The 15,428-nt window shown below is 37.7% G+C and overlaps 1 protein-coding gene across 1 annotated transcript; it reads left to right on the plus strand.

Annotated features, from left to right (window-relative positions):
• Positions 1-2,597: 2,597 nt before the first annotated feature.
• Positions 2,598-3,700, plus strand: LOC142180099 (uncharacterized). The gene is made up of 2 exons (XM_075251025.1): positions 2,598-3,487; positions 3,559-3,700. Exons 1-2 carry the CDS (start codon positions 2,598-2,600, stop codon positions 3,698-3,700), a joined length of 1,032 nt encoding a protein of 343 aa, XP_075107126.1.
• Positions 3,701-15,428: the final 11,728 nt, after the last annotated feature.

Consider the following 15,428-nt stretch of genomic DNA (forward strand, 5'->3'; position numbering starts at 1 on the left):
TGCGATGTCCCTTCTTGAAAGAGTGCATTAGCAGTTACTTGAGTTGACATAACCTTTTCTCACTTACTGTTAAGCGAATATGTGAGACCTGCTCTGATACCAATTGAAAGTGCAGAGGGGGTGAATTATAATTTTTCTTTTCTTTTGCAGGGTAGTTGACTAATTTTCTTTTTAGTCGACTAGGTTCTTGATGCGAGAGATATAAATAAAATACAGAAAAATAAATAGCAGAAAGTAAATGACACCAGTTATTTTATACTGGTTCGGATTTAAAATGAATCATATGTCCAGTCCCCTTGGGTTGCAAGGGTATTCTCTTTCAAGTATTTAAAATCTCTTGATACAGGTATGTTGGTGTTGTTATACACCATCAGCTTCATCACGATAATAGTTCTTTTCTTGCTTCTCGAGACAATGTCTCACCGGTGATTTTTTTCTCTTTGTTCTCTCCCTAGTTACACAGTAAATCTAGAATAGACTACAATGCTAGTTTGGAGTAGAACAAAAAGATTGATAGTGGTTCGATCAAAGTATGTCCTTCCTTTGCATCTTTTGTTATATATGATTTGAACGTCAATCTTCTAGACGTCATAGATCCATAGATGGTGGGCAACCCAAGGTAATTGATCCTCAGAATCAATAAAGATTGATTTATTCCAAGAATAAGATAGAACTTCCTTTACTGGTTCGGTGCTTCCACGATTTACTTTCCTCCGTAAGTCGTTGCTTCCGTGATGTATGTGATTGAATATTCTCCTTAAATCTTCCATACAAATTGATTTATGAACCTTCCGTAAATAGTTGGAGTCAAATATTTGTTTTCCATGAAGCTCGCAATCACAGCATGATTGACACCTTGATTCTTGCTTCTAGATCTTCACTAGAATCCTGACTTCTTCATTATTGGTACTCTTCCTTTTCTTCTAACTTCCTTCTTTGGAATTATTTTTCTACAAATAGAAGTAAGTTATTTTCCATTATTAAAACATATATCTAACACTATTATTACTGATGTGATGTATATCTTTAATTTTAATAACATATAATTTGACTAAGATCGAAATTATTTTAGTTACCACGCAACAGTCCCTCCCCAAATCTTTATTATAATTCAAATATTACCAAGTTTTGTGAATTAAATAAAAATGAAATTTTGCCATAAAGTAATCCACGTAAGAAGATTATATAATCAAAATGGCTTACATTATAAGAGTAAAATTACAAAACATTCAGAATCCACTAAACTAGAAAATTGCAAAAATTAAAAGAGAAGTTGAAGATGATGTTTAAAGGGATTAAATTAGAAGAAACATTCAAATTTGGATAATTAAAACAAATAACATATAATTATGAGGCTAAATGAGGGAGGGCATGGCAGGGCTAAACGGGGCAGGGCAGGGTTTGATCTAACTGGTGTAGTGAGTTAAACGGGGCATGGCATGGCAAAATCTAATTAGGGGAAGAGTAAACCCGCATCGCCTCGCCTCGCCTCACCCCGCCCCATTGCCATCCCTATATGTAGTCTTTATGGGTTTAATAAACTTATGAATTTGGTCAACAACACTATTGAAGTTAGTGGCGAGAAGGATGAAATTTGTATGGTATTAACTCCCAGTAGCTCAAAGGGATCTTTTCTATGCTCCAGAAGCTGATGATTTAAAGGAATCTAAGAAACATATATTTAAATCAGAATTTTGTATTTGACTGTATAATATTTTTACATAATAATAGGTTTCTGCAAATTGATGCTTTCTGTATCCATGTACTTAATGTGTTGAACAATTATTTTTATGTATTTCGATTTTATTTTTCGAAATAAAAAAAAGGAGTAATAAGAGATATGTAGAGTGAGTAATTGAGTGAAGAAGACAATGAGAAAAGAGGAAGAAAATAAATGAAGGGGAAAAAGTTGAGGTTGTGAAGAAGACATAGGGAATTTAAGTTAATGGGTGCTTCAGATAGGGCGGGTTAATAAGCTGGATCGGATGACATTTAATTAAATGTGGGGTGGGTTATTTTAAGTGAATGAGGCTTGCCACATGACTTTTTAAAGTTAGGAATGAAGTTTCAACGGGAGAGAGGTAAAAATAGCTTTGAAGTATAATGGCAGGAATATATTTGTTAAAAAGGTAAAATTTAGAATAAATATTGAGATGGCTTAATTATGTAAAGTGGCTAGATACTTGTAAAGTGGTTAGTGGTTAGTTAGTTAATTTGTAAAGAGACTATTTTAGCTATTCATTTAGTTAGGCAAGTTTTTATAATAGTCAATATAGATATCAATAGAGTTGGTTGGTTCATTCCAGATATTTTCTCTCTTCGTCATGTACTCCCTCTATCTCTCTAACCTCCACTGTTGCTCGTCCCAAGCTTGAGTGAGTTCAGGACGTGTGTAATCAACATGGTATCAGAGCCCGACAACTCCATTATGATCATCTCCCAATCAACTACTTCTCTCTTATGTTCGTTATCTCTTTAATTTTTACCCTAATCTGATCGGTTCCTACGGTCAGTCTCATTTTGTCCTAATTCGAGCGCCTAAACAGGGGCTTCTTCTTCTAATAGTGTAATACTCGCACAACTAGTCTCAATTACTCATGGATATGGACGGTTTGAGTGATGTAGCTAGTACAACAGTGAATGTCGGAGTTCAAGGAAATTTCGGAATCGATCCAAGCAATCCTTTGTATTTGCACCCGTCGGATAATCCTGATGCTATGCTTGTGTCAGTTCCTTTCAGTGGAGTTGGTTATCGATCATGGAGGCACAGTGTATTACGAGGATTATCGGTTAAAAATAAACTAGGGTTTATAAATGGTGAATGCAAGAGTCCAGACCCTCACCCTCCTGCATTCTGTCAATGGGAGCGATGTGATGATATGGTGACCTCTTGGATCTTCAATTCTCTCTTGAAGGACATTGCGGATAGTGTTGAATATGCAAATGATGTTGTGGAGTTATGGATTGAGTTAGAAGATCGATATGAGCAAACAAATGGAGCTAGATTGTATCAAATCCAAAAGGAAATAAATGATATATCTCACGGAACCCTTGATATCACTAGCTACTACACTAAATTGAAAAAGCTTTGGGAAGAATTGAGCACTTTGAGTAAAAGGTCCCAACGCAGCTGTAATTGTACTTGTGGTGCCAAGGAAAACTTCTACAAAGCTAAACATGATAGGCGGTTAATACAATTCCTCATGGGTTTGAACGAAGCACACACTGTAATTCGAGGAAGCATTCTCATGATGAACCCATTACCAACACTGGCTCAAGCTTTTTCCTTGCTGATACAAGATGAGAAAAAGAGGGAAATCAAACCAAACACTCAACTGTTTATCGAGTCCACATCATTGAATGCCACCATCTCGAGGTCCAACACCTATAGGACCAATTACTCACCCAACAATGGCAACCATAGTGGATATGGAAGGGGAAGGCCCATGTGTGACTACTGCAAAAAGCCAGGGCACACTAAGGACGGGTGTTATAAACTACATGTTTACCCACACAATTCTGGATATTCACGTAATCAAAATCAAAATCTCAATCAAGGCTTCAATCAAAATCAGATTTTAACAAGGGAAAAGGGGTGGTGGCTAATGTTCATCCTGACACATCCTGCAACAAAGTAGAGGAAGCAAATGCCTTGAATGAAGATCAAAACATCAGTTTGTCAAAGGAGCAATATGGATAGATCATGTTTATGGATTCTCCCTGTGATAGTCACTGGGATGCAGTTGTTCGCATTCTTCGGTATATAAAGTCAGCTCCAGGCAAAGGATTACTATTCGAGGATCGAGGCCACGAGCAGATTGTTGGTATATAAAGTCAGCTCCAGGCAAAGGATTACTATTCGAGGATCGAGGCCACGAGCAGATTGTTGGGTACACAGATGCTGATTGGGCAGGATCACCTTTTGATAGACGTTCTACGTCTGGATATTGTGTTCTAGTAGGAGGTAATTTGGTCTCGTGGAAGAGCAAGAAACAGAATGTAGTTGCTCGATCTAGCGCCGAAGCCGAATATCGGGCCATGGCTATGGCGATGTGTGAGTTAGTTTGGGTCAAGCAGTTGCTCAAGGAGTTAAAGAGAGAGAGAGAGAGAGAGAGAGAGAGAGAGAGAGAGAGAGAGAGAGAGAAGGCTAACGAACTTCAAGGCTCACACTTCTTCCACTCTATTCTCTCTCATATTCTTCATCTTTCTTTCTCTTCTTCTCTCAAAATCTAACTTCTTCTCTTCTTCTAATCCTCTACAGATTCTATCAGCTATGGTGACGAATTATCATTTAGATAGCTTAGTTTAATTCTGCATTTTTAGATTTGTAATTTGATAACCATTTATAAATAATCCAGAAAATTGTTTTAATTGTTTGCGATTTCGTTTCATTACTGAATTTAGCTTAGATCCATAACTGGATCTTGACATTTGGTATCAGAGCCTTGATTCTGCGACTGTGTGGTGAGTATTATGGAAGGAACTCGCCTCAAACTGATGGATGACAAACTCGTTAGACATGATGAAGTATTAGAGCAGGTGCTCACCAGTCAACTTGAATTTTGTGACATACAAACATGGATTTAAGGTACACTAGAACTAATTCTCGATAAGTTGATAGCTCTAGAAAGGCTTCCTGATAGAGCTCAAGGAGAAACTTTCCAAGGAGGATGTTACCTGTGCCAGTTCAAGAGATAAGACAAAACAGGAATCAAGATGTTCCAGTTCCCCCTCCTAAATGGGAATTGCCCCATTTCAAAGGCCATGAACCAAAGGTATGGATTCGAAAATGTGAAAGGTATTTCTATTTATATAGAACTTAAGACAATCAAAAAGTAGAAGCAGTTGCATTTTATTTGAATGGGTTGACTGAGATTTGGTATCACTCTCTCACATTGAGTAGGGGAGAGATTATTTGGGCTGAGTTCAAGGAGGAATTAATCTATAGGTTTGGTGATGCAGTGATAGATGACATAGTAGAGGAATTCAATAAGATGAATCATCTTGGTACTGTGGATGAGTTTCTGGGAAAGTTTGAGGATATGAAGGCTCAGATGTTAATCAGGAATCCTCATCTTGATGAATCTCATTTCATGTCCAGTTTTATAGGGGTTTTGAAGGAAGAAATTTGTTTCGGAGTGAAACTGTTCAAGCCTACTACACTGAAGTTTGCTATTGAGCAGGCTAGGCTACAAGAGATCGCAGTAGAAGCTGCTTAAAAGAAGAATAAGACTAGTATTAGACAACCAACTATGGGGAGAAGTACCACCAATGCTAAGGCTTCAGGAACTCATACTGTTAAGCCCAATGCATTCAGACTTAGTCCTGAAGTGTATGGGTATAGGAGAAACAATCATTTGTGCTTTATGTGTGGGGAAAAATACATACTAGGGCATCAATGTAAGAAGAAGCAACTGAATTGTTTGGTGAGAGAGGTGGAACCTTTCTAACAATTCCCCTAATGATATTGAGGACCCCTCTAGTGCAAACCTAATAATTGAAGGTGATACAAAGCAGGTTGTGCAGGAAGTTGTTTGTATGAGTACATTATTAGGAAATAACCAAGGAGTTAACACAATCTTGGTCAAGGGTTCTGTCAAAAAAAGGAACCTGGTCTTGCTGATTGATTATGGTAGTACTCACAACTTTATTGAGTAACAGTTGATGATGGCAACTATGTCATGTGTACCTCTCACTGTAAAGACTTTATATGGAAAATGCAGGGCAGGCTTTTCAAGGAAGACTTGCTCATTATTCCATTAGGTAGTTGTGACATTGTCATAGGAAATGACTGGATGAAGAAACACAACCCCACTAAATTTGACCATAAGAAGAACTGTGTTACCATAGGAAGAAAGGAAAATAAACTAGTGCGCATGGCGTTCCAGAAGAAGGCAAGCTGAACATGATCTCCGGTAGGACTATGGGAAAGGTGATTAAGAATGGGAAAGCACTTTTAGCTCATTTGTTCATAATTAACTCAGTGGTGACTAATGGCCAAGCACAAGTTGATGAAGCCATCCAAGAAGTGTTAGAGCAGTATGATGATGTGTTTACTGAGCCTAAATCACTACCTCATGTTAGAGCATTGGACCACTCAATCCCTCTCAAACCTGGTGCCATGCCTGTGAGTTTAAGACCCTACAGGTACAATTATTATCAGAAGAATGAACTAGCGAGGCAAGTCAAGGAGATGTTAACAAATGACACCATTCAACAGAGTCAATCACCCTTTTCTTCACCAACACTTCTTGTTAAAAAGAAGGATGGGACATGGAGATTTTTTGTCGACTATAGGGGCTAAATGATATCACTGTAAAGGACAAATATCCAATTCCCATTGTGAATGATTTACTAGATGAACTTCATGGCTCTGTGATATTTTCAAGGTGGATTTAAGATCTGGCTATCACCAGATCGGGATAAAAGAAGAATATGTGCTTAAGACTGCCTTCAGGACCCATGTGGGCCATTATGAGTTCAAGGTTATGCTATTTGGGTTGACAAATACTCCGGTCACCTTTCAAGCCTTGATAAATTAGGTTTTTCAACCATACTTGAGAAGATTTGTCTTAGTCTTATTTGATGATATACTTATCTATAGTGAATTATTAGAGAAGCATGTTGAACATTTGGCTATTGTGTTTGCCTTAGTGAGAGGCCATTCTCTGTTTGCTAAAAAATCCAAGTGCTCATTTGGCCAGCCTCAAGTTGAATACTTAGGCCATATAATCACTAAGTAGGGTGTTTCCACTGAGTTTACTAAGATACACGCCATAATCGAATGACTTAGACCTAGTTCAGTTAAATCTCTCAAAGGACTTTTGGGACTAACAGGTTATTATAGGAAGTATGTTACTGGGATGGCCAGTGTCCTATTTTAGTAAAGTCTTAACACCAAGGCACAGAGACAAATCAATTTATGAAAATGAATACATGGCTCTACTTAATGTATTAGATAAGTTGAGACATTACCTGCAATTCAAACACTTTGTGATCAGGAGTGACCATCATAGCCTGAAATATTTGTTGGATCAAAAGGTCACTAGTGTTATCCAACAGAAAGGACTGATAAAACTACTAGGGCTGGACTATGAGATACAATATAAAAAGGATGCTGAAAATAGGGTGGCAAATGCTCTTTCTAGATAGTATGAGAGTGGGAATACCACTCTGCCTCAGGTCACTAGACAACTAATGGCTATCAGTGCCTCAATTCCTACATGGATGTAGGAAATTACTTCAAGTTGTGAAAGTGATCCTCAAGACATGGATATGATTACTCAGCTTACAGTTGATCTGCAAGGTCCCAAAATGTGGCATTACTCTTCTCGTGTCCTCAATAAGAAAGGGAAGGTTTACATTGGGACAAATAGGATCCTCAGACAGCAACTGATTGCCCCCTTTCATGAATCACCAATGGGTGGTCATTCTAGGCAATTGGGGACCCCCAAAGGCTAGTACAACTATTCTATTGGCCTGGGATGAAGCATATGGTTATTAGCTTTATGGCTAGTTGTGATGTATGTGTCACGAGTAAGGATAACAATGTGGCTTACCCAGGTTTGTTACAACCTCTTCCCATCTCTAACCAGGTCTGGAGTCATATTAGTATGGATATCATTGAGAGGTTACCTAAGTCTAGAAACAAGGATGTGATACTGGTGGTGGTGGATAGAATAACAAAGTATACACACTTCATAGCCCTATCTCATCCCTATACTGCTGCAACAGTAGCTGACATATTCTGGAAGAGGGTGCATAGTCTACATGGCACACCTGAGTCAATTGTTACTGATAGATATAAGATCTTCCTAAGTAATATTTGGCAGGCATTGTTCAAATTGCTGGAAACTCAGTTGCATTATAGTATAGCTTATCACCCCCAAAGTGATGGTCAAACTGAAAGGGTGAATAAATGTTTGGAGAACTACCTCAGATGCATGACTGCTAGCAGACCAACTAATTGGAAGCAGTGGTTAAGTGTTGCAGAATGGTGGAACAACACCAACTTCCATACCAGCTTGAGGTGTACTCCTTTTGAAGCTCTAAATGGCTATTGTCCACCCCACTTATCCATTGGTCCACTCCTGGAAATTATAGTTCCAGCTGCTTAAGATGTTGTTATGAGAAGACAACAAATGCAACAATTGGTTAAGGATAACATGTGTAAGGCACAAGAGAGGAAGAAGTACAATGCTGACAAAAATAGGGCTGACAGAGAATTCCAAATTGGTGACATGGTTTTCTTAAAGCTCTAGCCATAGAGGCAAACTTCTATTGCCTTAAGATAGAATTTGAAGCTCAGTTCTAAATACTATCTCCCTTACAAGGTGATTGCTCGAATTGGTAAGGTAGAATATAAGCTGAAATTACCTCCAGATTCTAGAGTACACCCTGTGTTTCATGTATCACTGCTCAAGAAGAAGGTTGGAAACAGAGTGGTTGCGCAAACTGTACTGCCTAGCACTTGTGAGGATGGACAATTTCTTGTTAAACCAGTTGTAATCCTACAAAAACAAATAGTGAAGAAGAATAATGCAGCAGTTGTTAAAGTGTTAGTGTAATGGTTCAATCTGCCACCTGAAGATGCAACATGGGATCAGTTTCTCAAGGCAAAATTTCGATTCTCATCCTTGAGGTCAAGGATGCTTTGAAGAGGGGGATGGTATGTAATGACTTGATCTATAGACAGAGTAGAAGTAATAAGATGTAGTCAGTTGGTTTCAAACACAGGCAAGAGTCATAAAAAGAAATAACTAACTTTCAAGATGAACTGCTACGATTAAATTTCCATTGATGAGAAGCAAGGGACGAGATTTGGCTACGTCGACAGCTGGTTGTTATATACTAGACTAAGAGAGAGAGAGAGAGAAGGCTAACGAACTACAAGTCTCACACTTCTTCCACTCTATTCTCTCTCATTCTTCTTCCTCTTCCTTTCTCTTCTTCTCTCAAATTCTAACTTTTTCTCTTCTTCTAGTCTTCTGCAGATGCTATCAGCTATGGCGGAGAATTATCATTTAGATAGCTTAATTTAATTATGCATTTTTAGATTTGTAATTTGATATCCATTTTCCATTTATAAAATATCCAGAAAATTGTTCCAATTGTTTGAAATTTCGTTTCATTACTGAATTTAGATTAGATCCATAACCGGATCCTGACACTATTTTGAACCCGAGGCATGATCTTTTTGTTGATGATATCGGGATTGACCTCTGGTTCGCTAGAGTTTTCTCTCCCGATTCACCAATAAGAACAACTTGTTGCGGAGTTCACTTTGCCGTCGAGTTGGCATCCCCACTATTGTCATGGGTATTCGAAATTGGTGAAATCCTAATCCCTTTCTCCCTGTCTCTGATTTTATGTTTCCTTTATGATTTATTTAAGGTATAATTTAGGATTAAGTTATGTCTCGTTTTTCTGTTTCATTTAATTCATATCTGCTTGCGTCATCGTTTAACTAGGTTGATTTGATTAATTACGTCACTGTTAATATGTGTCTTGCCTCTTTTCTGATTTTATTTTGCTCTCTGATTAATTGTGTTAGTATTGGGTTAATTTCTGAAGTTTAAAATACTGAATTTTCTGTTTTCGCACTTGTTAAGTTAGTGGGAAGTCATATTAAGGGTTAGAACTGAATGGTAGATGGGTGATAAAAAAGGTACATGTTTGTTGCCTTTTAGTGTTTGGAGTAGGTATGAAAGTCCATTATCTCCTTGCTTGTCTGAAATTGGAGAAAAAGACTGTCCTTTCTTATCATTTTGGACAGAGTTTTGGTTCAACTTTGAACCACTTTCATGGCACTCTCCTTTAAAAAGAGAGGTCTATCTTCACTTTAACATATAACATCAGAGAGGAAAAACAAGAGAAGTATCTTGAAAATTGAGTGCTTTTGAGGGATTTTTCTTATAACAAAAGCATTCCAAAAATACAAAGGTTTAGAAGTTAGTTTTTGGTTTCATTTTCCTTTGAAAGTTGCTGAGTTTCTAGGTTAATTTTCTGGTTCACTTTGGATTAAATTGCTGCTGATTGTGTTATCTGCTGCATTCTGTAAAGAACCTTCAGAGTTTAACTTTACAGTTCTTTGTTCAAGTTTTCTACGTTAAGTATTCCCCTTTACCTTTAATAGTGTAAATCTTGAATGAAGTTATGAAATATAAGTTTTAGAGCCCGTTTGGATTGGCTTATTTTAAGTGCTTTTAAGGCAAAATAACTTTTAAGCCTTTTTGTAGTGTTTGGATAGAGTAAAAATATACTTTTAACCACTTGTTTTTAATCTAAAATGACAAAAATAAGCCAAAAGCCAACAACTAGAATTTGTAACTTATGACTTGAAAACCATTTTGGCTTAAAAGTCACTTAAAATAAGTTCATCCAATCTGTTCGGGCTGTTTTTAACATGCTTTAAGTTGACTGGTATGAAAATGGATTTTTGAGCATCAGAGTCCATATGTATGCCACATTATGAACTTTAAAATTATTTTTATTTCATATATAAATGATAGATATGTGATAGTATGTTTTGTTTTCTTCTTGGAGTTTCAAGATATAAAAAGTGTGGTAGAAGTTTATGGAAATGTTCGCATTTGGAGAACGAGACCTTAATGATAGTTAAAAGTATGCTGGTTTTCTCTTTTATTTAGTTGTTTTCGGTTTCGAGTTTTCTTTCGTTCCTAGGGTACTTTTGATTGAGTTTTTTTTTTTTTTTGACTTTAATATCATTCTCTCTTTTTTTTTCGAAGGAAAAAAAACTGATCTAGTCTCCATTTCCCATGTCTGACTTTGGTGTTGGGAATCTTGTGTCAATAAATTTTGAAAAAATAGAATGTTTAAAGTATTTTATTGGACCGGACAATAGGCTTGTTTATTTTTGAAAAACAATTGTAGTTACTTGTGGATTTATAAGAAATTCCACAAACTACAACTAGTATTAGAATTATAAATTATATAACAATTTTATAAAAAATAATATACTCTAGAAATATGGTAGATTCCCTATCAATGGGGAATCCTATTCTGAAACATATGCTTAATTTGTCCTTAAAATCCTCCGGTTTGTTAATTATTGATTACCACTATAAACACATTATGTTACTGCTTGACTTAATCATTCGCGTATTATGCATCAATCAAATCATATTCCTCTATATTGTAGATCAATCAAATGATATCCCCTTCCAAAAGAAATATGCCTTTTTAGTTTTTAAAATTTACAAAATTTTAATTTTCTCTATTATTAGAACCCTATGCTATACACCATCCAAAAATCGCCAAAGCTTCCCCAAATTTGATTTTTCTTCATCTCTCCATCAGCATAAAACCATGTTTGTTTCTCTCAAATATAAATATATATAAAGGTTGAATCGATTTGTTCTCCCTCTCTCTCTTGCCTTTTCTTCTCTCTATTTGTAAGATTCAGCCTATAGTTTTTCAATGTGGCCTGTGAAAACGAGTACTTGCCTTCTAGATCAATCTATGATTTTTTATTATTGATGATATTTCATACTACATTTAAAGCAAATTGGCAATAGTTCAAAAAAATAAGAAAGCTCCCAAACATGTCGGAACCTATGGGCTACTGCTAATTGTTATTGAATAATTGACTGATGCTTTAGTTGAACAGCAGATGACAATCTAAAATTTGAGAGATGGTGGGGAAGAAAACTAGGAGAAGATGTTTACCCGTAAAACGGTACAGTTGAATTTATACGTGATTTCTAGACAAGTGAACTAATTTGATCCTAAAATAATGCGATAATTGAAGAAATACACGATACTTAGCCTTAGAATGTAAATTAAATAACAAAGATGATGATTCCGTGAACACGATTTCCGGGCACAGCGATGATGAGATCAAAAAGCAAGAAAGTAAAATTGTAGAAAGCTTTGTATAGAATAAAGTATAAGTTTTGCCAGATAATTCATCCCCTTTCCAATGACAACTGAGCTCACTATTTATAGCTATTTATAGAGAAGGAAGTCCTAGGATCATGTCATCTTTTAATGTCAATTATGAGGGTCATTGATGAATACGTAACGGTGAGCATAAATTTCAAATTCTCTGTAACGGACCGTCGCTCTTAATGCTGCAGAATATTCCCTATTAAATATTACCGGGCGCAGAGCATTTAACACCTTTATGAACGTTATCCTTTCCGGTGACAAGTGGAATGGTTGCATTCGGTCATCGGCCATCACTATCTTGAGTTTCACGTGTCCTACCTTTAGACGACCACGTGTCATATCATATTTCATTCTATATAGATAGTCGCCCTGCTTTCCGGTGACATAACTTTGTGTTACCGAGAAGTTGGTTGAAATACCTTTTTGGTGAAAACTACTATAACTCCCAATAAAAGTCCCTGACAGTTGATTAGACGCACGTCTCTCCGCATTTAATGCCTCGAACACGCGTCATCCCATGATTCAGCACAGTTGAATAATGCCATGAACAACGCCGCAGCAGTACATTCTTTTCTTCCTTCATTACTTCTTCTGCTTTTGTATGAATGTATTCTAAGTTTTACTTCTTCTTATCTTATAGGCCAACTTTTTTGCTTCTGAGGGCCTTCAAAGGTTGATTCGCGAAAAGGAAGAACTTACTTCTGAATGGAATCAACTTTTGGTGGAATGGGACCAAACTGCTCTCCGCCTCTCAGAACTGGAAACCAAAGCTACAGAGGCTGTTATTTTGGAGGCTCGTTTGCAGCAAAGCAAGCAAGAAGTGGTAACCCTTATCCAAGAAGTTGGGCCGCTGAGGGTTAGATTTGATGAAGCCAAGGCCAAATGGATTAAAGTCCAGGATGCCGTTTTGCTGCAACCGAGTGCGAGGCTGCTACTGCCGAAAAAGTAGCCAACTTAGAAGCAGCCTTGAACTCCAAAATCGAAGAGCTTGCTGCTGTGGGGGCGAAACACGCCCAACTAGAAGAGAAGTACAGGAAAACTATCGAGCACAACATGCTCTTTAGTTCAACTGTTCGCGACCTTGACGTCAGCCTCAAGTCTGCTATGTTTTCCCGGGAAAGCCTTTTTTGCCAAGGTTTTCCAACTCAAAGAAGAACTTAAGTGCCGAGCGGCTTCCCTCGTTATTGAAAAAACTTATGCCATGTACAGCATGAGGAGAAAAACCTTGGAAGAGGCCAAAGCTGGTATCATTGATGTTGATGCCAAAATTGCTAAGGCCCGAGAGCTTGAGTTGGCTGCAAAAAAAAGACTCCCTGCGTAGTCTGATGCTCCACGTTAATCTGATTCTGGTTCCAAGTTTTCAGAAACTGAAGAGGGATCGGAAGGCAGTGATTCCGAAGACCATCGGTGGAAATACTTACTTTTCCCGGGGATGTGGATACATCTCTTCCTCCTGGTTTCGTAGGCGCTGCAGTTTAGCTTTTTCTTTCTCTTCCCATTTTGTACTTTTACCATTTTGGCCCGTTCGTATAAATAAAGACATATTTTTGCTCAAGAGTTGTTTGAGTCTTACTTTCATTTGAATATCCATGCAAGTCTTGAACTTTTGCACCTGCTCAAGCATTCTACGCATGTTGCTCTATTTGCGCTTTACTATGTGTAGTCTCGGGTGTCTTTTCTTCGAAGCATTTTGGTTCCGAGTATTATCCCTTTTACGTGAGGGTTTCTATGAATATTTGTGCAAGTTTCCCTTTTACGTGAGGGTGTCTATGAATATTTGTGCAAGTTTCCCTTTTACGTGAGGGTTTTTGTGTATATTTGCGGCTTCGGGTGTATTTTTCCCCGATGGCATTTTAGATACCGGGCATTGATTCTTCCAGAACCAAGACTTTAACGTGAGGGTTTTTATAAGAGAAGGCTCTCTTATGTTTACGGTGCTCTTAAAGAGGACGTCTCCTGTTCATTACGACACTAACATTTGAAGTACTTATTTAACTTTCAAATGACAAAGTTAGCTCATCGTTCAGACAAGAAACAAGATAAAAGTAAAAGGATTTCATTTTATTCCTTCTACTTTCAAAAAATACATAGGCATTTTGCTATGCAGAAAAGAAATTGCCATTACTTGTGACTATCTTGTACAACTTGTTTCTACGAGGCTGGCTACGCAGTCCCCGATCCCGATGATGCATTTAGTTTCTAGAGTTTTGGTCCCCGGTTGACGTGGCATTCATTGTTGCCGTATCCTTATATCATTGTTCGAATGTGAAGAGTGCAAATTGGAACACTGGAAGTCTTGTATCTTCGAAGATTCCATTAATGAATTGCTAGGTAATCCTTCACTCGGAAACATACCTTACTTCCCCTTCGGAATCCATGCTATTGAGCGAAAGAATACCTAACAGTCCTCTGGCTATTTGTGCTCGTGAATAGTCGGGTAACCTCCGTTCGATAGCAAACTTAACTTCCCAGTGGGAATTTGCTATCGAACCAAAGATTATCTAATCGTCTCCGAGTGAAAGCTTGTTTGTTTGCCTTGCTATCAAAGGTCTTATTGCTGTTGTCTTCGTAGTATGCTTTATGTCACTACCTCATTAAAAATCTTGCCAGAAAAACTCAATTGGGACAAAAACTGAACGAAGGGAAAAAGAGTACAGCACATACTTTCCGCTTGAATAATGTTCATCAACAATAATATCTTTTGAGGTGTGCCACGTTCCAGTTGCTGGGCAACTTGTCTCTATTCTGGTTCTCCAACTCGTATAAATCTTTCCCAGTAATAGCTGAAATCTGATAGGGACCTTCCCATGTTGGACCTAGCTTCCCCGCGTCGAGCTCCCGGGTACTTTGGGTTACTTTCCTTAGAGCCAAGTCTCCTACTTTGAAATAATGGAAGTTGTCTCTTCGATTATAATATCGCTCCATTCTCTGCTTTTGAGCTGCCATCCTTACATGCGCTAAGTCCCTGCGTTCCTCGAGCAGTTCTAAGTTGATTAGAATTGCTTCGTCGTTCTACTATTCATTTGTCTGAGAATATCTCAAAGTGGGTTCGCCCACTTCTATCGGGATTAGGGCTTCTGCACCGTAAACAAGAGAAAAAAGAGTTTCTCCTATGCTCGATTTGGCCGTTGTTCGGTAGGCCCATAGAACTCCGGGCAATTCTTCGAGCCATTTTCCTTTCGCTGCTTCCAACCTTTTCTTGAGGTTTTGAATAATCACTTTGTTCGTTGACTCCGCTTGACCATTTGCGCTCAGATAATAAGGAGAAGATGTGATCCTCTTTATTTTCAAGTCATTGAGGAACTTTGTAATTTTTGCACCAATAAACTGTGGTCCATTGTCGCATGCTATCTCTTTTGGTATTCTGAACCTGCAAATTATATTTTCCCATAGGAAATCGACCACTTCGCATTCTCTGATCTTTTGATAAGAACCTGCATCCACCTATTTAGAAAAATAATCAATCAAAATTAAAAGAAACCTTACCTTTCCGGGAGTCGGTGGCAGCGGTCCGATGA

The sequence above is a fragment of the Nicotiana tabacum genome, chromosome 4 (assembly GCF_000715075.1).
Source record: "Nicotiana tabacum cultivar K326 chromosome 4, ASM71507v2, whole genome shotgun sequence".
Taxonomy (NCBI): Eukaryota; Viridiplantae; Streptophyta; class Magnoliopsida; order Solanales; family Solanaceae; genus Nicotiana; species Nicotiana tabacum.

Excerpts from the sequence above, each read along its gene's own strand:
- LOC142180099 (XM_075251025.1), top strand. The coding sequence starts at position 2,598 with ATGGATATGGACGGTTTGAGTGATGTAGCTAGTACAACAGTGAATGTC. Across the intron at positions 3,488-3,558 it reads CCAGGGCACACTAAGGACGG|GCTTCAATCAAAATCAGATT; the intron begins GTGTTATAAACT and ends ATCTCAATCAAG.